Below are 21,672 nucleotides of genomic sequence, written 5' to 3'. Positions count from 1 at the left end.
GTGGGAGGAAACCGGAGCACCCGGAGGAAACCCACGCACACACGGGGAGGATGTGCAGACACCGCACAGACAGTGACCCAAGCCGGAATCGAACCTGGGACCCTGGCGCTGTGAAGCAATTGTGCTATCCACAATGCAACCGTGCTACCCAATCATAGAATCCTTACAATGCAGAAGGAGGCCATTCGGCCCTTCGAGTCTGCAACAATCCTTCGAAAGAGCACCCTACCAAGGCACAATCCCCAAAACGGCACCTAACCTTTCGATACTGAGGAACAATTTAACATGGCCAATCCACCTTAACCTGCACAACTTTGGACTGTGAGAGGAAACCGAAGCACCCGGAGAAAACGCACGCAGACACGATGCGAACGTGCAAACGCCACACAGACAGCCACCCGAGATTGGAATTGAACCCAGATCCCTGCCGCTGTGAGGCATCAGTGCAAACCACTGTGCCACCATGTCATGTTCATTTGGGGGTCATTCAGTAAATTTGATTATTTTGGTTTATATTCCTCCATGGGGAATAACAACATAGTTACATCCCTCTCCAAAAGAGGCAGGCATATTAAAACAATTATTGTTATTAACAATTATTCACTGTAATTCGTTCTGAAAATGTGCTTATTTCAAATAGTAATATTTGATTCACTGGCTGCAAAATTGGACTTTGTGCAAAGACCACACCAGAGACAATAAACTGCTAAGGAAGATGAAAGACCCTGGGCGCGATTCTCCCAGCCCCGTGCCGGGCCGGAGAATCGCCGCAACCGCACCACGCCGCCCTGACGCCGGGGCGCGATTCTCCGAGGTGCGGAGAATCGGCACCATTTGTGCCGGCGCTTTTGGCACGGCACCGGTCGCGGGCCGCTGTACTAGGCCGGGCCACCGATTCTCCGGTCGGAAAAAGCAGAGTCCCGCCGGCGCCGTCCATACCTGGTTGCTGCCGGCGGGAACTCTGCGCAACGAGTCGGGGGGTGGCCTGTGGGAAGAGTGGGGGGGGGGGGGCTCTGTCCCCGTGGGGGGCCTCCGATGGGGTCTGGCCCGCGATCGGGGCCCACCGATAGGAGGGCTGTCCTCTTCCCCCTGGACATACTTTGTTGCGCGTCCGTCCCCAGAACCCATGTTGCGTCGGGGCCGGGGCGTTCCGTAAAGCCACCGTGCATGCGCGGGTTGGCGTGTCGCCACTGCACATGCGTGGGGTGGTGCCGCCACCAGTGCGCGCCAGGAAGTGAGGCTGGAGAGGCGTGAAGCACGCCAGCTGGCCCCCTGTAGGGGCCAGATTCGCTAGTGCCCGAGCCCGTTTTGCGCCATCGTGAAACGCGACGGCGATCACGACGGCGCGGACACTCTGTCCCGCGATCGGAGAATCGCGCCCCCTAGGTGGGATCTTACAGCCCCGCCAGCCCCGAGACCCGAATTTCAGTGGCCTGTCAAAGTTTACATTCCGCCCGCGATGATTCCCAAGGTGAGCGGGAGTGGAAAATCTACCCTCCCTCTCCTGTGCCATTAACAAAGCACTTGAGAAGTACCTAAAATTCAACTGCTGGAGATGGAAAATTAATTCTAGGGTGGGATTCTCCAGCCTCGTGTTTGTCCGCGGCAGGGGCAGCATGCAGTTCACTGGTGATGGGATTCTACTCCTGCCTCTGTCAATGGGAGTTCCCATTGAAGCCACCCCACACCGCCGGGAAACCCGCGGGTGGGGGGGTGTTGCCGGCAGGACCAAAGGATCCTGCCACCAGCAAACTGCTGGAGAATTCTAACCCTAATCACTGGGCCATGAGACAATTGCTACGGTAACTTTGCAGACATGAACTAATCAAGATACCTTTTAGAATACAAGAACAACAACCTTCTTTGGATTCTCCCCTCCAATAGTGTCGAAGAAAGTAAGTCATATGGCCAGCAAATCCCTTTTATGTGTTTAAAATATTCATATAAATATAAATTTTGCAGAGTGTTGATTTTGATGAACTGAACAGCTGAAGCTGTTGAACCTTTGTCTCTCTCCACTTTCCTGGCAAGCTTTGAGGCCTGTTTAAATGACCACGACCAACCAGATACACATTTACTGCTACCAGAGACCCTTTAAAACAAAAATTCTGCTCAACACCACTGTATCCAGAGGAACAACCAAATTAACCAGCTGCAACTCCAAATTGAAACATTGGGACCACTGAAAGAGCATCTGAATAGCAGACTCACCAAGCCATCGACCATGTATTCCTACTGCGCTTTGATCTACCCATCCTTCCTTGCTCTGTAATTTGTATCTGTGTGTGTGTAAGTGGGCCCATCAAATGCGTGTATGAAAGTTGGTGTGTATTTTATTACTTTACCCAGATTTATGTAAGTACAATAAAACTAACTCTATTCTTTACTAAACTTAAGAAAACCTGTTTGATTGTTTTTTTTATGAGCACAGTGTGTAAACAGTTAAACACAGAATTGGTAAATACACCCTTTTAAACTAAAAAAAACAGTTCGAATCAAATGAGGAGTGGGGAAAGAAAGGAACCATTTTATCTCTCCTCACCCACTTGTCACAAATTCATATTAATTCCATTCCAAATCTATTGTATAAAAACTATTAATGTTGGAATCCTTTAATATGAAGAAAATGAGAAAAGCTCACAAAAGGACTGACTAATTTAATGGAAATCATAACTTTAGCTCCCTCTGATTTTGAAATGTTGGAAAGTACAGTATAGATAAAAAGGGGGAGGTATACAGTAAAATGTTAAAATACAGAGTGGCACAGCGGTGCAGTGGTTAGCACTACTGCCTCACGGCGCTGAGGACCTGGGTTCGATCCCGGCCCTGAGTCACTGTCCGTGTGGAGTTTGCATATTCTCCCCATGTCTGTGTGGGTCTCACCCCCATAACTAAAAAGGTGTGCAGGGTAGATGAATTGGCCATGCTAAATTGTCCCTTAATTGGAAAAAAATATGTTAAAATACTTATTCAGCAAACTTCATTTATTTCCTACATATTTGAAAAGTAAAGAAAGCTCTTATTTGCAATTTTTTATTTCCTATTGCACTTTTACTACATGGTTGCAGTGTTCAAAATATTCAATTCCAATGTTAGTTGTTTGCTCCAATGTTTGTTTACAGAAACATACAAGCATTACACACAAGTTACACACATTGAAGTTATAAAAGTTTGTTGAATACTGTTCAATCTGAACATATAGGATGACATTTTTAGAATTGAACAATTTAGTCTCTCAAACTCTCTGCAAAACTTAATGCTGGCAATGTTGGTTGCTAAATTCCAAATAATGGCAAAATATATTAGCCAAGATTTTGTTCAGCTAATGCCTTGATATCAAGAGAATGGCCTATTAATATTTTGAATGCAGTTTCACCTCAGTTAAGGTAAACACTTTAATTTTTTTCACACTTATCTGATGAACTGTGGCCATTTTCTTTAATTAACCTTTTCACTTTTGACCACCCTTATTCCTCCTCCCTCAGACACCATGCCCTGGGAGGGCTTTGGTGACCATGGATTGGTCCATGACAATGCTTGGCAAAGTATTGCAGTCGCTTGCAGTTGCTTTCTGCAGCATGGCTGACCAGAAAACTCTCCCTCTCTTACTGTCTATCGTCAGGCATATTGGAAGGACTTACGGACTGACAATCAAACAGGCCACATTATGAATGCACCTTCTGTGGTCATCAAGTCCTGAAGTAGGTCTTGAACCTGGAGCTTCTGGCCCAGAGGTAGGGATATTACCACTGCGTCACAGCCTCTGCATAAAAGCCTTATTGCTTAAATTAAAAAAAATAGAACTCAATTCCTTTTATACCTAGAATTGTGAAAGAAATAGATAGAATATTCGACTTGTGGATTAGGAAAAAACAAAGAAGACATGAAGAGTAATTGAGTTGCCATTTATTCAAAGGGAAGAAACAAGGAAGGTGCAGATGAACATGAAGGTAGCAAAAAGTAATTGTTTACTCTTGGTCTTTCTCTTCTCCGTGGGTGATGATATGTACCAGATTCTTGTAGTCCAGGTTACCAGTCACATCTGGAGGGAAAGCTGTAAACATCTGATCAACCTGAAAAGTTATTTCACACATGAAGTGTTAATTGAATGAGGAGACCTAAAATACAAGGCTGTTTAACAGTTTCTAACAGATATTTTACCACATTGAAGTGTGACAATATCCCTTTCTATGTTTCCCTTTTGCTGTTATATCTGAATTAGCTCAGTCACAAATCTCTTTGGAAGTGGCATGAGAGAACAAGAATGAGCGGTAATCTCAAGCACCTCCAGACATCTGCCTCAGTGTTATTCCTGATACAGGCAGGGGTCCGGCAATATGAACTAATTGAGGGAAGAGAGTATTTAGCATGGATCAATATGCGCACATGGTAATATACACACCTCATTGGCTGCAGGAGAGAAACTCAGTAAAGGTACCTTATTGAAAATAACAAGCTGGTTTTATTAAATGTGCAACCCTCTCCCAACTTGATGTGTGGCCTCTGAACCAGTAGTAAAAATGGCATAAGGGGCTGGTTTAGCACAGGGCTAAATAGCTGGCTTTTAAAGCAGACCAAGGCAGGCCAGCAGGGCGGGTTCAATTCCCGTACCAGCCTCCCCGAACAGGCGCCGGAATGTGGCGACTAGGGGCTTTTCACAGTAACTTCATTTGAAGCCTACTTGTGACAATAAGCAATTTTCATTTCATTTCATTTTTCATCCCAGTAGCTGACCAGTTGATAAAATGTTTTGTCCACAACTGGTTATCTTTGGTCATTAGCAAATTTAAATGATTGATCTATGGAGCAGCAAAAGCTTGGATTTTATAGAGATCTGCAGATTTGCTCTTCAGGTTTGAATATCACACAAGAATGACAAAGGATGATCATCAAGTAAGAAAAGTCATAGGGCGGCATGGTGGTGCAGTGGTTAGCACTGCTGCCTCATGGCGCCAAAGACCCAGATTCAATCCTCGCCCCGGGTCACCATCCATGTGGAGTTTGCACATTCTCCCCATCGCTGCGTGGATCTCACCCTCACAACCCAAAAAGATGTGCAGGGTAGGTGAATTGGCCACACTAAATTGCCCCTTAATTGTAAAAAAAAAGAATTAGGCCCTCTAAATTACAAAGTAAGAAAAGTCACATTCTAATAAAGGTCCACGACCTGAAAATAGAAGTTAAAAACTAAATAGAGCCATCTCAACATGGCTAATTTCCAGTGACTTGTTTACCTTAGTTGCTTCTTTTTGTTTCTTATGTATAAGTCTACAAGTTTTCTTTTTAAAATAATCCATTGTTTTCATCAACCTACCTCTTCCTTGGTAAATCTTTCAGCCTGGGTCGTCAACACTTCCTCTATACTACAATAATAAGAAAAAAAGATTAAATTTAAATAAATGTAAACATTTTGGGATTGTTATTTTTTTTGTATTAGGCGCAAGCCATAAATTAGCTGGTATATACTTACTAATCCTTTCTTAAAAAACCCTTCCCTTCAGGATCAAATATTTTGAATGCATTTAAGATTGACTCTTCTGGATCTGTACCTGTGAAGTTGTATAAAAGGATAATATTTTTATTTAGATATTGCAATTGGTTTGCAACATTCAATGAACTGCAGTTAAAATATTCCCATTTTGAAAGTTATTTGGCTATTTTCTGCATCATCCCTTGATTGAGAGTACAGATAGGTTCTCCAAGCCTATCAAGATAGTACACTACCCTGAGGAATTCCTGCAGCAATGTCCTGGGGCCAAGATGATTGGCCTCCAATAGCCACAATCATGTTTTGTGTGCCTTATTTAACTCCAACAGGTGGAATGTTTTCCATCTTATTCCCTTGATTTAAATTTTGCCAGGATGCTACATTCAGTCGAATGCTGCCTTGATGGCAAAGGCAGACACGCTCATCTCACTTTACTTGGCTATGTTTGAAGAAAGGCTGGAATGAGATCTGGAGTTGACTGGCCTTGGAGCATCAGTTATTGATGAATAAGTGTCATTTAATAGTGATGTCAACAAGCTGTTTCATCAATTTGCTGATGATTGAGAGTAGGCTGATGAAGTGGTAATTGGCCAGACTAGATTTGTCCTGCTTTTGTGGACAAGACACACCTGGGCATTTTTCCACATTGTCAGGTAGATGCCAGTGTAGTAGTTCTACTGGAACAACTTGGCTAGAGCCCTGCTAGTTCTGCAGCACAAGTCTTCAATGAATCTGAAACGAAAGAGAAAATGCTGGAAAATCTCAGCAAGTCTGGCAGCATCTGTAGGGAGAGAAAAGAGCTAACGTTTCGAGTCCGATGACTCTTTGTCAAAGCTAACAGACAGAGAACGTGGGAAATATTTATACTGTGGAACGAGAATGAAAGATGAGTCATAGCCACAGAAACCCAGGGAAACCGGGTGCTAATGGCCACAGAAACCGAGGGGAAAGAATGCTAATGGCAGTCCCCAGAGAGGACAAAAGATGTGAAAGGGCAAACAGCAGGGAAACTAACATCAGAGGATGAACTGTAGATGTGGGGGAAGGGGAAGGGGGAAGCAAAGGGGAGAAAGGTGAAGGAAAGGTGGATAAGATTGGGGGGGGGGGGGGGGGGAATTAAATGTATATTAAGAAAGAAAGAAATGGTAAAAGACAGTTAAAATCAAGTGAAAACAAATGGGTCGAGGTGGGGTGGAGCTGATCATCTGAAGTTGTTGAATTCGATGTTGAGACCGGAAGGCTGTAGCGTGCCTAACCAGAAGATGAGATGTTGTTCCTCCAGTTTGCGTTGAGCTTCACTGGAACATTGCAGCAGGCCAAGGACAGACATCTGGGCATGGGAGCAGGGTCTTTTGTTAAAATGGCAAGCAACAGGAAGGTCAGGATCCTTAATGCGCACAGACCGAAGAAGCTCAGCAAAGCGATCACCCAGTCTGCGTTTGGTCTCTCCGATATAGAGGAGACCACATTGGGATGAACCTACAGTTCATCCTCTGATGTTAGTTTCTCTGCTGTTTGGCCTTTCACATCTTTTGTCCTCTCTGGGGACTGCCATTAGCACTCTTTCCCCTTGGTTTCTGTGGCCATTAGCACCCGGTTTCCCTGGGTTTCTGTGGCTATGACTCATCTTTCATTCTCACTCCACAGTATAAATATTTCCCACGTTCTCTGTCTGTTAGCTTTGACAAAGAGTCATCGGACTCGAAACATTAGCTCTTTTCTCTCCCTCCAGATGCTGCCAGACTTGCTGAGATTTTCCGGCATTTTCTCTTTCGTTTCAGATTCCAGCATCCGCAGTAATTTGCTTTTCTTCAATGAATCTAATGAACTGTGAAGACTGACTTCTTAGTGGGGTCCTGAGGGGGTGACAGAAATAGATCATTAACTCAGCATTTAATGAAGATTGTTGCAAATGCTTCAATCTTGTCTTTTGTCCTGATATGCTGCACTCTGACATCATTAAGAATTGGGGTGTCCATGAAGCCTTTTCCTTCTTAGTTATTGAATTGCTCACAAATTTGACTGGATATGACAGCACTGCAGAGATTTGATCTGATCTTTATATGATCACTAATTCTGTCTGCAGCATGGACCTTCTACAACATACAGTAACTCTAGGTTGACACGTCGGGCGGGATTCTCTGACCCCCCCCACCGGGTGGGAGAATTGCCAGGGGGTCGGCGTGAATCCCGCCCCCGCCGTCCTCCCAATTCTCCCGCCCCCTAAAAACCAGCCCGGCGTGAGTCGCGCCGCCCGCCTCAAATGGCGCGACTCAATGGGCGCCGGGGCTGCCCAAATTCTCCAGCCCGCGATGGGCCGAAATCCTGCCCGCCTGTAGCTGGTCCCGCCAGCGTAAATAAGAGTAGGTCCCTTACCAGCGGGACATGGCGGCGCAGGCAGGCTCCGGGGTTCCTATGGGGTCGCGGAGGGATCTTGTCCCGGCAGGTGCTCCCACGGTGGCCTGACCCGCAGTCGGGCCCACTGATCCGCGGGCGGGCCATGCCATGGGGGCACTCTATTCCTTCCGCATCGGCCGTTGTGGACCTCCGCGATGGCCGATACGGAAGTGAATCCCTGTGCGCATGCACGGGGGTGACGCCAGCACGCAGTGGTGCTCCCGCGCATGTGCCGACTCGCGCCTGCCGGCGGAGGCCCTTCGGCGCCTGTTGGCATGGCGCCAGACCCCTATCCCGCCGGCCGCCGGGGCGCCAACCACTCCAGGGCGGGCCTAGCCCCTGAAGGTGTGGAGGATTCCGTACCTTTGGGGCGGCCCGACGCCGGAGTGGTTCACGCCACTCCGCCCTGCCGGGACCACCCGTCCTGCCAGGTAAGGGAGAATCCCGCCCCTCATTTTTAGGGGTGTGTGATGCTGCTCCTGATGTTTTTCTGTACTTCTTATTGAGCCAGAGTTGATCCCCTGGCATGATGATAATGGCACCATGAGGGATCTGTTGTGCCATGAAGTTATAGGTTGTGCTGAATACAATTCTGTGCCACATGGATGCTGAATTTTAAGCTGCCAGATCGGAAATGACGTCAGCTGCACTATGGGTCAAAGGAATGAGAGTTCTGGAATATTGTCGCATTGGAGTTCAGTTAAAGAGATCGGGAGGGGCAAGGCCATGGAGAGATTTAGATAGGGGTGAGACTTTTAAATTTGAGACATTTGGAGACTGCAAACCCAATAGGTCAGAGATGATAGGGATGATTTGGCAAGTAGGAATTTGCTAATATATCACAGTAATTCTACCCTATTGTCCTAATAAAATATTCTGTGTAAAATATTCTGAACTTATTTTTGTTATACAGTACTGTGGTGGTATGTATTAGGGGTAGTACGGTACCTGTGAAGCCGAGAGGCTATTGGCAGACAGGCACCGGGTCCTGGTTAGATCTGCCGCCTGCTGGCTCCGCCCAGAAAGGCGGAGTATAAGAGCCCAGGTTCTCCCAGCAGCCGCATTCTGTAACTGAACTGCTGGGGAACAAGTCTTGCTTAATAAAGCCTCGATTGACTTCATCACTTATCGACTTGAGTGAGTAATTGTTGCGCTACAATTTATTAAGCAGACTTAAAAAGACTATGGAGCTCCGGATCGCCCCGGAGTGTCTGCGAATCAGCAAACTCGGCGGCCGTGTTTAAACACTGGCTAGCATGCTTCGAAGGTTACCTTCGAACGGCCCCCGGCCGGACCACGGAAGATCAGAAAATGCAGGTCCTGCATTCCAGGGTGAGCCCGGAGATCTACACGCTCATCGAAGACGCGGAGGATTTCCCGACGGCGCTCACCATGCTGAAAGGAGTCTACATTCGGCCCATGAACCAGGTCTACCCACGCCACCAACTCGCGACGAGACGGCAAATCCCCGGAGAATCGCTAGACGAGTTCTACAGCGCACTGTTGATATTGGGAAGGAACTGCAACTGCCCGTCGGTGAGCGCAAACGAGCATACGGTGCTCCTAATCAGGGATGTTTTTGTGGCAGGTATGACTTCTTCTCAAATTCGCCAAAGACTGTTAGAGAGACTCATTAGGACTCACAGAGGCACGGGCCCTTGCGGCCTCCCTCGACGTGGCCTCACAAAATGCCCGCGCCTACGGCCCCGACCGCACGGCAGCCCCTTGGGCTCCATGGACCCCTGTTGCGACCGACTCCCCGGCACCCCCCCCCCCCCCCCCCCGCAAGCCTGCGCGGCTAGAGCATCAGACCATCCCGGTGGGCCCGGCTGCTATTTTTGCGGGCATGCGAAACACCCCCGGCAGCACTGCCCGGCCCGCTCAGCTATTTGTAAGAGCTGCGGCAAAAAGGGGCATTACTCAGCAGTGTGCCAGTCCCGGGGGGTCGCCACAATCTCCGGGGGAGAACAGGTACAGCAGACTCAACCCCCCCCAACGATCCATGTGCGGCCCGCGGGCGCCGCCATTTTGGGTCCCGGACACCACGCAGGGAGGATGGGCGCCGCCATCTTGTGACCCCCCGGCCACGTGCGATCCATGGGGGTGGCCATTTTGTCCACCCCTGACTGTGTGCGATCCATGGACGCCGCCATCGTGGCTGATAGCCAAGGACCCCAGCATTGACGGCTCCACGGGGCCTGAAGAAAACACCGTGATGCAACAACCACGACTGGCTTCGGTGACCCTGGACCAATCGCGGCCCCGGACGCTCCAAATGGCAACAACAACGGTGCTGGTCAACGGGTACGAGACGCCATGCCTGATCGACTCTGGGAGCACGGAAAGTTTTATCCACCCGGATACGGTAAGACGCTGTTTTCTTTCCATTCGTCCGAGCACCCAAAAGATTTTCCTGGCAGCGGGATCCCATTCCGTAGAGATCAAAGGGTTCTGCATCACAATCCTAATGGTGCAAGGGAGGGAGTTTAAGAATTATAGGCTTTATGTCCTTCCCCAACTCTGCGCTCCCACTCTCTTAGGGTTAGACTTCCAATATAACCTCCCGAGCCTAACGTTCCAATTCGGCGGCCCAATACCCCCACTTACTATCTGCAGCCTCGCGACCCTCAAGGTTGAACCGCCTTCCTTGTTTGCGAACCTCACCCCGGATTGCAAACCTGTCGCCACTAGGAGGAGACGATACAGCGCCCAGGATCGGACGTTTATCCGGTCTGAAGTCCAGCGGCTGCTGAAGGAAGGCATAATCCAGGCCAGCAATAGTCCCTGGAGAGCCCAGGTGGTAGTTGTGAAGACCGGGGAGAAGCAGAGGATGGTCGTAGACTACAGTCAGACCATCAATAAGTACACGCAGCTCGATGCGTACCCTCTTCCCCGCATATCCGACATGGTCAATCGGATTGCACAGTACAAAGTCTTTTCCACCGTGAACCTCAAGTCCGCATACCACCAGCTCCCCATCCGCCCGAGTGACCGCAAGTGCACGGCCTTCGAGGCAGACGGGCGGCTCTACCATTTTTTAAGGGTCCCATTTGGCGTCACGAACGGAGTCTCGGTCTTCCAACGGGGGATGGACCGAATGGTTGACCAGCACGGCTTGCGGGCCACGTTCCCATACCTCGACAATGTAACCATCTGCGGCCATGAACAGCAGGACCACGACGCCAACCTCCGTAAATTCCTCCAGAACGCTAACGCCCTGAACCTCACCTATAATGAGGAAAAATGCGTTTTTAGCACCAACCGTCTGGCCATACTGGGATACGTAGTGCGTAATGGAGTGATAGGCCCCGACCCCGAACGCATGCGCCCCCTTATGGAATTTCCCCTCCCTCACTGCTCCAAAGCCCTGAAACGCTGCCTGGGCTTCTTCTCGTACTACGCCCAGTGGGTTCCCCAGTACGCAGACAGAGGCCCGCCAGGCCTTCAGCCGCATCAAAGCGGATATCGCAAAGGCCACGATGCACGCAATCGACGAGTCCCTCCCCTTCTAAGTCGAGAGCGACGCATCCGACGTAGCTCTGGCGGCCATTCTCAACCAAGCGGGCAGACCCGTGGTCTTTTTCTCCTGGACCCTCCACACCTCAGAAATCCGCCACTCCTCAGTGGAAAAGGAAGCCCAAGCCATAGTGGAAGCTGTGCGACATTGGAGGCATTACCTGGCCGGCAGGAGATTCACTCTCCTCACTGCCACCCGGGGGTCACTCGATTCTACCATTTTGTGAAGTCCCGCACCCTACTCTGTTGAGGAGGTCCGTACAGCCACCAGGAACTGCCAAATCTGCGGAGAGTGCAAACCGCACTTTTTCAGGCCAGATAGAGCGCACCTGATAAAGGCTTCCGGTCCCTTTGAACGCCTCAGTTTGGATTTCAAAGGCCCCCTCCCATCCACCGACCGCAACGCATACTTCCTAAACGTGGTGGACGAGTACTCCCGTTTCCCCTTCACCATCCCCTGCCCCAACATGACAGCGACCACAGTCATTAAAGCCCTCGGCACCATGTTTACACTGTTCGGTTTCCCTGCGTACATCCATAGCGACAGGGGGTCCTCCTTCATGAGCGACAAACTGCGTCAGTTCCTGCTCAGCAAGGGCATTGCCTCGAGCAGGACGACCAGTTACAACCCCCGGGGGAACGGTCAGGTAGAGAGGGAGAATGGTACGGTCTGGAAGACCGTCCTACTGGCCCTACAGTCCAGAAATCTCCCAGTTTCCCATTGGCAGGAAGTCCTCCCGGATGCCCTCCACTCCATCCGGTCGCTGCTGTGTACCACCACTAATCAAATGCCTCACGAGCGCCTCCTTGTCTTCCCTAGGAAGTCCTCCTCCGGAACGTCACTGCCGACCTGGCTGGCAGCCCTAGGACCCATCTTGCTCCGAAAGCCTGTGCGGGGCACAAATCGGACCCGTTGGTCGAGAGGGTTCACCTTCTCCACGCAAACCCTCAGTACGCCAACGTGGCGGACCCCGACGGCCGACAGGACACGGTCTCCCTGCGGGACCTGGCGCCCGCCGGAAACACACACACACCCCCAACACCAATCACCCCCTCCCTCCCACCGGCACACCCCACGACCGCTCCCTTCCCGGGTGGATCGGTCCTCCTCCCGTGCCCGCCCAGGAGTAAAGAAACAGGGATGAACAGCGCAACGCTCCCAGAGACGACAGTGCCCGAGCCAGCACCTGCACCACCACCGGGGCTGAGGCGATCGACGAGGACGACCAGGGCACCCGCTCGACTCGTGGAATCCACGTGACAAAAATCTGTAAATAATTCTGACAAAACCTGTACATAATTAACTGTTGGGCTAAATGCATAGCCACTGTACGAAATTAGTTCCAGGACCAGCCTTGTAAACCCCTACCACCATGCGACCCACCACCCCGCCGGGTTCTTTTTTAACAAGGGGTGAATGTGGTGGTATGTATTAGGGGTAGTACGGTACCTGTGAAGCCGAGAGGCTATTGGCAAACAGGCACCGGGTCCTGGTTGGATCTGCCGCCTGCTGGCTCCGCCCAGAAAGGCGGAGTATAAGAGCCCGGGTTCTCCCAGCAGCCGCATTCTGTAACTGAGCTGCTGGGGAACAAGTCTTGCTTAATAAAGCCTCGATTGACTTCATCACTTCTCGACTTGAGTGAGTAATTGTTGCGCTACAAGTACATGAAAAACTGTCATTCTCCATTCTCATTTCTTGCCAGGCAGCATATGTTTTGTGCAACCATCTTTTTCCATTTAAATAGGAATGAAGGAAGAAACAATGTGAGATCACTTAATCTTGAAAGAAACCTAAAGAAATCTTAATCCAAGTTCATCATTTATTTTGTGAATTAATTGTTCTAGTTCTCAGAATCTACCAGGACCACAAAACATTTTGTTGCAAATTAGCAGCCATGTTGACATGCCAACTAAGTTCTTCCCTTCTGTAATTACAGTGATTTTAATAGTCTGTGGCTTTCTTTTGTAAACGACTCATTAATATCACTTATTTCACTTACCCTTAAGCTTTTCACCAAACATGGTAAGAAAAACTGTAAAGTTAATTGGTCCTGCAGACTCTTTAATCATTTCATCCAGTTCTTCATTTTTTACATTCAGGCGACCTGTTAAATAGATTACTAACCATTAATAAAAGTCTCTTGACCTTAGCAGTGAAAATCAGTTTGTAATAGTGAAACTAACCCAGAGCGGCAAATGTGTCCCTAAGGTCCGACTTATCAATGAATCCATCCCTGTTCTGATCCATTATTGTGAAAGCCTAGCATCAAGGCAAAATCAATAGAGTATTAAAAATTGGTATCTTTGGTTATAACTTATCTTTCAGATTCAGCAGCGACTCATTTTTAATATAGTGTATCAGTGCCCTACACCATACATCATTCCTGTCCGACAGAGCAAGTAGACAAAGTGCTCCTTGTTTTAGCCTATGTCAGTATTCATCATTAATTCATTGTTGAAGGCCATAGCCTCCAAACAGTATCTTCTTCATGGGCCACTCAGAAAGACCATAACATTCTGCATTATGGTGTGATTAGACACAGGTCTACACGTGCAACTTCCCTCATTTCAAAGGATGGGAATAAACACTCAATGAAAAATGGTGACGGGTACAGATGAACAGAGAGAGAGAGGTCTTTGGTTTCAAATGTATAATTCCCTGAAAGTGTGAGCACTGGGAGATGCAGCCAGGGCAGCACGGTGGCACAGTGGTTAGCACTGCTGCCTCAAAGTGCCAGAGGCCCAGGTCCGATTCCGACCTTGGGTGACTATGTAAAGTTTGCACATTCTTCCTGTGTGTGCGTGAGATTCCTTTGTGTGCTCCGGTTTCCTCCCACAGTCCAAATATGTGCACGTTAGGTGGATTGGCAATGCTAAATTGCCCCTGGGTGGGATTGCGGAGATAGGCTGGGGGATTAGGCCTGTGTAGAGTGGTGCTCTTTCAGAGGGTCGGTGCAGATTCAATGGGCCAAGTTACCTCTTTCTGCACTGTAGGGATTCTGTGATTCTATGATAAAGAAAGGCGAACAACGGGCGGGATTCTGTGATCCTGAGGCTAAGTGTTGATGCCGTCAGAAACGCCATTGCGTTTCCCGACGCTGTCAACACGGCCTCAGGATCAGCACGGCACTGGAGCGGTTCACGCCGCTCCAGCTGCTGATTCCGGCGTCAACTGGGCACCGCGGGATCTGCGCATGCCCAGTGGCTTCCTTCAACGCGCCGGCCCCGACGCAACATGGCGCGGGACTACAGGGGCCGCCGCGGAAGAAAGGAGGCCCCCAGCCAGAGAGGCCGGCCCGCCAATCAGTGGGCCCCCATCGCGGGCCAGGCCACATCGGAGGCCCCCCCAGGGTCGGAAACCCCCCCCACAGGCTGCCCCCGACCCTTCCACGCCGGGTTCCCCCCCGGCTGAGAGCAGGTGTGGACGGCGCCGGCGGGACTCAGCGTTTTTACGAGAATCGGCGGGCCAGCCGCGTAGAGCTGCCCCCGACCACGCCGGTGCCAATGGCGTCGATTGTCCGCCCTGCGGAGAATCGCGTGTTGGGGTGGCGTGGTGCGATTCGCGCCGGTCACGGGGATTCTCCGGCCCAGCCCCGGGCTGAGAGAATCCCGCCCAACGTTTTGGGTTATGTAAATAGCATAGACTACAAAGCTAAAGAAGTAAATAATATATTGATGCAAATATACAATGATAAGTTTATAAAAGCAACATAAAATTGACAACATTCACTGGCAACATAGGAGTTATTTTCCTACATCAGTAATTAATCTTTAATTTTTACAAGGCTAAAGGAGTGAGAATCGTGTGGAGATAAGTATTATTTCAGGGGCCAATTGTTAGTTTTTCCTTTCCACAAAATTCACATGAAGCTGTGTGAGAAGTAGGAAGGTATAAAGAAGATTTATTTTGTTTGTTACTAATCGCTGGCTTTGAAAGCAGACCAAGGCAGGCCAGCAGCACGGTTCAATTCCCTTAACAGCTTCCCCGAACAGGCGCCGGAATGTGGTGACTAGGGGCTTTTCACAGTAACTTAATTGAAGCCTACTTGTGACAATAAGCGATTTTCATTTCATTTCATTTCACTTATAATGAAATGGTGTGCATCTGTACAGGGCCATTTCTCTTCAAATAGTCAACAGAATAAATACTCGCCACTGCCTCAAATTGGTATTACTAGTCTCCCATTCTCAAGTTTGTTCTGTTTTCTGAAGTTTACTTAGAACAATATTTGTGACCAAATATTGGCGTCTACACGAAGTAAAGCACAGAAGAAGTGGTTTAAAAAAGAGTGAGTTGTAATTTATGTCAGGGCCTTCAATTAAGTGAAATGGCATCAGTCTCCCCAAAAAGCCTTGGTCTGTGTGGAAATGAAGATCTTCCTTTTCGGCCCACATAATTATTTTGCAGCAGCAAAGTATTGCAGATGTTGATTGGATCAAGGTCACAAGAAACTAATTAATTAAATTCTGCCTTTATGGCTGCATTGACTACCTGTATTGTGCAAGATTGAAAGGGTTAACTACAAAGGTCATTAGTTCATGCTTACAAGTCTGTCTTGGAGCTTCAGCAGAATAAGTCATGAGTGGTACTGATGGTTACAGGTGCAGACCTGTCGGTACTGACAGCTGTCCCATAGTGCTCTCCCACAGTGATCAAATGCACATGGATTACCCTGCACAATGACCTCTGTGTAATAGTGTTTCACTTGTGAAATTACCTAATTACACAGTTTTTTGCTAAATTCATATTTATCTGTGATTGAGCAAGGAGCTTGAAAGTCCTATTTGCAATCAGAATGAGAATGCTAATAAATTTAGATTATATTCCTTTGTCCGCTATTCTAACTTGAGGAGCTGAGCTATTTAAAATAAAGCTCCCTTAAGTTTAAAATCATGCACTAAGGAATAATATACAAGCATGTTAAGCCTCTTTCCACTAATATTGCCAACAGCAATTTGTGACCTCCAATTCATTCATAGTGATAAACAATGGTTACCAGGTTGTTTCAATGGTTGTACGAATTAAACTGTATGAAATGTGATGTATTATTGTAGATCTTTCTCCTACAGCATCACTGTTTCCCCCCAATGCTGACTCACATAGGAATGTTTCCATTGATGGTGCAAGTTCTTTTGCACTTCAACCAAGTGACAATTCTTCTTTTCAGTCAACAACAACTTTTATTTATATAGTGTATTTAAAACATCCAAAAGTCCTTCATGGGAATTTTATCAAGAGACGTGGGACACTTGAGTCAAATTAGAGATACTGAGACAGGTAGCAAAAAGCTCAGTGAAAGAGGTAGGTTTTTAAGAATATCTTGAAGAAGGTTACAAAGATAGAGAGTGCAGGAGTTTAGGGAGAGAATTTCATCGCTTAGGATGCCGGCAGCTGTCAATTGTGGGACAAAGGGAGTCTGAATTGGAGGAGAACAGAGGATCTTGCAGGACTGTAGGGCTGACGAAAGCTACAGAGATGGAAGGGGGTGAAGCTATGGAGGGATTTGAAAACAATGATAATTTTATAATTGAGGCATTGGCGGAACCAGTGCCAATATATAGATGAGTGAAAACAGAGGTGGTTGGTGAACTTGACTTGATGTGAGTTAGGATGTGGGTAGCAGAGCTTTCAATTAGCTCAAGTTTCTGGAGGTTGGAAGGTGGTCAGCCGGTTAGGAGAGCTTCAATATAACAATGAGCTGAGAAGAGCGGAGAGAGGCAATGTTATAAAGGTGAAAGTCGACCACAGGTTATGATCATGGGTACAATAGCCCCCTCTTATGCTTCTAGGACATTCAAACTTGTGCTTTTCTGTATGAATTGCTGTAAAATGGTTAAAAGAATACTCTTAACACTGGACTTCATGGCCCATTTATACCATCTTTACTGTTTCCCAGTTAGTATCACCTAAATTAGTTATAATCAGTGATCAAATTTAAGACTTTAGTAGTATTTCAAACTGCTTGCTTTACTTCCAATACAAGGGGCACATTCTCTACCTTTCCGAGAATAGAGAAATCCTGAAGCAATATCCAAGCAAAAAGCAAAATACTGCAGATGCAGGAAATCTGAAATGAACACAGAAAACAGCTAGGCTGAATCTGTGGAGAAAAGGTAGGGTTAACATTTCAGGTTCATGTGATATCTTGCACACGCATATCAACCCCCCCCCCCCCCCCCCCCCGCCACACACACATACACACACAATTTTGTTTATTTAGACAACAAAATTACCTCCTTGAATTCCTGAATCTGTGGCTGATCGAACATAGAGAACACATTGGAGTTTGCTCCCTCTATTTTCTTCTTTGCCTTCTTGGGAGACTAAAAAAAATAAACACCTGATTAGCATTGGTCGATAAGGACAGATACGTCTTACAATATTGCATGAATAATACCTAGCTGGGAATAGTGAGCGATGGCAATCTTGCCACAAGAGTAAATCACACAAATATGGAAATATTGTGTATCAGAAACAAGCCAGTGACGAGTAAAGTAATCAAGCACAATAACACTAATGGTGTTATGTCCTACATCCTGCAGCATTATATTTATAGACAGTGGAAAATTTCACATCTCACAAGTGGACCAACAATCAAAAAACATGCTCAAAAGAACATTCAGCTCTTGCTTTTTCTGTTTTCCTCCACCTTATTTTTGTCAGATCTGCTGCAGTAGGGTCCAGAAAATTGCTTGGAGATGCACGCTACCACATTCCAGTCCCCGCCACGCCCTAAAAATAGCCTTAAGTCTTTTCCTTTGGAGACCATGGGCGAAATTCTCCCGAAACGGCGCGATGTCCGCCGACTGGCGCCCAAAACGGTGCCAATCAGACGGGCATTGCATCTTTGGGGGCCGAGCCCCAACATTGAGGGGTTAGGCCGACGCCGGAGGAGTTTCCACCCCGCCAGCTGGCGGAAACGGCCTTTGTTGCCCCGCCAGCTGGCGCGGAAATGACATCCCCGGGCGGCGCATGCTCTGGAGCGTCAGCGGCCGCTGACAGTTTCCCACGCATGCACAGTGGAGGGAGTCTCTTCCGCCTCCGCCATGGTGGAGACTGTGGCGGAGGCGGAAGGGAAAGAGTGCCCCCACGGCACAGGCCCGCCCGTGGATCGGTGGGCCCCGATCGCGGGCCAGGCCACCGTGGGGGCACCCCCCGGGGCCAGATCGCCCTGCACCCCCCACAGGACCCCGGAGCCCGCCCGCCGTTCAAAAGGTGGTTTAATCCACGCCGGCGGGACTTCGGCCAATCCTGGCCGGAGAATCGAGCAGGGGGGCCCGCCAACCGGCGCAGCCCGATTCCCGCCCCCGCCGAATATCCGGTACCGGAGACTTCGGCAACCGGCAGGGGCGGGATTCACGGCTGCCCCCGGCGATTCTCCAACCCGGCGGGGGGTCAGAGAATGACGCCCCATATTTGGAGTATTGGATTGGCTGGGGTTGGAAGTGGGTACGGAGGTAGATGTTTTAGCTTTCGGTGCTGATCTCCCGAAGGCGGATCCTGTTGGGGTGGAGGTCAGTCTCTCCACCCTGTACCCTGGCATAGTAGGGGGATCTGTTGGAGTTTTTACACTTGAGAAGGTGAAATTTGAGTTGAGGGGATGTATGGAAGGTTTCTACAATTCATGGGCTTTGTTTATTATTCACTTTCAAGAATTGGATGACATCGAACATTAGGGGCGGTAAGGGTGGGCGGGGGGGCAGGGTTTGAAGTGTGTATGTTGTTGGTGACTATGTATGGGTGGATAGTGAATTTCTGAATCCTTTTCTTTGATGTTTGTATTTAAAATGTTGAGTGTTGTTTGGGGGTTTGGGGGTTGGTGGGATAGAGGAATTGTTGGCCAGGGGATTGACATTGTATTTGTTACCGTTGATTGTTGGTGGGTGTAAATTTGGATTAAAATGTGAAAAAGGAGGAGAATAAAAATATATTTTTAAAAAGTCTCCTGTTCAGCTCATATGGAACTCATCACTTATAAGGATGGCGGAAGTGGGGGTGAAGCCACAGTGCTATCCACCTGTGCTACCGTGCTGCCCTTATGCCAGCACAAGCTAAAACTCTCATTTGGATTGCTGCCTCACTACACACTCCCAGCCTCAACATCTTAAGCTGAACGTCAGCGCACTGTTGCTTATTAAACATCATTTTTTGTGTGTGTTACTTTTGATTTTTTTTCGAGTTTTTATTGCCAGTCTGGTGACCAATAAAATTAGCACTAAGACCTAAAGAAAAAAATAAGTTGGCAGTTGTAGCCCTTTTTAAAAAAGCATTACCCAGTGAGGATTTCATACTATACAGGAACAAATACATACATTGCAATGATTGCTATAGGATAATCTTTTAAAGAGGTGCACCAGAAAGAGGTGCTTACAAAATAAATTTTACAGTTGTTTCACTGATCCAGCTGAATCAACAAGGAACATCGTATTTTGCAAACTGAGGAAAAAAGCCCCTGAAAAACTCATATCATCACCTGTTCCATTATGCTATAAACCATTAGCATTATCGAGTCATAATGAAGTGGTTTCCCCCATGCAAAGAAAAGCATGCACTTAAATAGTACCTTTCATGACCTGCAGATACCCCCAAAATCCATAACAGTCACTGTTGTAATGTAGTAAAGTGTGCACACTGAGGCTCCACAAACAGAAATTAGATAAATGACTAGATTTGTTTGGGTGATGGGTGAGGGATACCTGTTGGCTAGTACACCAAAATAACTCCTCTGGTCTTTGGATAATGCCGTAGGAGCTTTTATGTCCATCTGACTGGTTCAGATGGGACTTCAGTTGATGAGTCAGTTGTACAAGAGCAATGCAGCCTGGATAATGTGCTCAAGACTCCGCAATGAAGGCTTGAATCCACAACCTTCTTACTCAGAGATGAGTGTACCACCATTTGAACATGGATTATACCATCACACAGTTTCTCCTTACCCATCACATAGAAGAAAACCCAGTACTCAACCTAAGAATTTACATGTAGCAGAGTACAATAAACAGCAACCTCATTGTACTGTTCCAGAATTATACAGAGGCGGGTCTTTTTATTTTATGGTTCTCTCCACAAAATCGTACCGGATTTATTATATGTTAAAAGGACCTTATTAAATTTTATAAGAAATGGAAAACGGCATACGTTTTACAGTTTTGGATGCAGAACCCTGTAAACCTGTTGCAAATTCCCATAAAAACAGCATGGAATCTCACTCATGTTTTCCTCTCTTTATTTCCTGACAACTTATTGAGCTCATTTCATGAGAGTGTTGATTACTTGCGAGGTACAATTCTACAGGCATCAGGACTTTTGTCTTGATATGTGAGATTGGACAGCAAATGTCAGCAGCCAAGCCCAAGCTTAACCAGCAAGTATGACTTAGTAAACCAGGGCTGAATTTCTTCATGGCTTACCTCAGAATGCTACAGTCAATTGGAGGAGTGTTGCCATTGTCTTAGCTGAGAGCAACTAATTAAGTATAGACTGGGAATTAAACCTGGGTCTTGCCTGTTTGTGTGGTTCATTTTTTTCTAACTTAACTGCAGAGACAACAGGGAAATTTTAATGTTTTTACACTTTGCATAAAGAAATCTCTTCCAGTTTAAGCTACTGTTCCAAAACGTATATTTCACAATTTACCCTTTAAATCCTGCTTCTAGTTTTAAAAAATACTTTCAGCAAACAGCAGCTTGTTGGAATGCAACATAAAAATCCGCTAAAACTGTTACTTTGTTTAACACTTTGCTCATCTTTTCCCCCATGTTGGAGCAGACTACACAGTGGGCCTCCCATGTAATACAATATGGCATAAACACAGATGCTTACCATTGCTGTAGACCTTGAGTCGCTTTTAGGAGGAACACAATGCTCGAGACAATGTGCACTGCAATATATACACTTTGTAAAGTGTAAAAATAAATGTCTTCCTACTTTGGGCATTAATTAGTAGCCTGTTCCTCCAAACACCACCCCTACCAGGTTTGAAACTATTTGGTGTCAAGCTATGATCCCTGATACAATGTGTGCCTGTGTATGCACTCCTCAAGGTTAAAGAAATGTTATGCGTCAGAGCTGATTCTACTTTTAAGACTTTGACCTAAGCCCCCGGCTTACTCTTTGTCTTTTGCCATGAAGCTGGGCGACATGTGCACTTGCTAAATTAAAAGGGAACAATGCAAGAATGCAGAGCATTGGAATTTCTCAGAAGCTCCAAGATCTCAGGTCTGTTACCACATGCCATCATCAAAATGAACCTGTGTTTAAATGACAACGA

At 47.4% G+C, this 21,672-nt stretch overlaps 1 protein-coding gene across 1 annotated transcript; it reads right to left on the bottom strand.

Annotated features, from left to right (window-relative positions):
- Positions 1-3,891: 3,891 nt before the first annotated feature.
- LOC140407474 (myosin regulatory light chain 2, ventricular/cardiac muscle isoform) lies at positions 3,892-21,321 on the bottom strand. Its single transcript, XM_072494935.1, has 7 exons — positions 21,225-21,321; positions 17,636-17,725; positions 13,586-13,661; positions 13,402-13,506; positions 5,471-5,549; positions 5,315-5,363; positions 3,892-4,073 (listed from the first exon to the last, which is right to left on the bottom strand). Exons 1-7 carry the CDS (start codon positions 21,225-21,227, stop codon positions 3,969-3,971), a joined length of 507 nt encoding a protein of 168 aa, XP_072351036.1. The 5' UTR covers positions 21,228-21,321; the 3' UTR covers positions 3,892-3,968.
- Positions 21,322-21,672: the final 351 nt, after the last annotated feature.

This window comes from Scyliorhinus torazame, chromosome 1 (genome assembly GCF_047496885.1).
Source record: "Scyliorhinus torazame isolate Kashiwa2021f chromosome 1, sScyTor2.1, whole genome shotgun sequence".
Taxonomy (NCBI): domain Eukaryota; kingdom Metazoa; phylum Chordata; class Chondrichthyes; order Carcharhiniformes; family Scyliorhinidae; genus Scyliorhinus; species Scyliorhinus torazame.
The sequence above is the reverse complement of the archived record's forward strand: the minus strand, read 5'-3'. Positions and strand labels throughout refer to the sequence as shown.

Excerpts from the sequence above, each read along its gene's own strand:
- LOC140407474 (XM_072494935.1), bottom strand. Across the intron at positions 13,507-13,585 it reads GGACACATTTGCCGCTCTGG|GTCGCCTGAATGTAAAAAAT; the intron begins GTTAGTTTCACT and ends TCTATTTAACAG. Across the intron at positions 5,364-5,470 it reads GGTTTTTTAAGAAAGGATTA|TATAGAGGAAGTGTTGACGA; the intron begins GTAAGTATATAC and ends TTATTATTGTAG.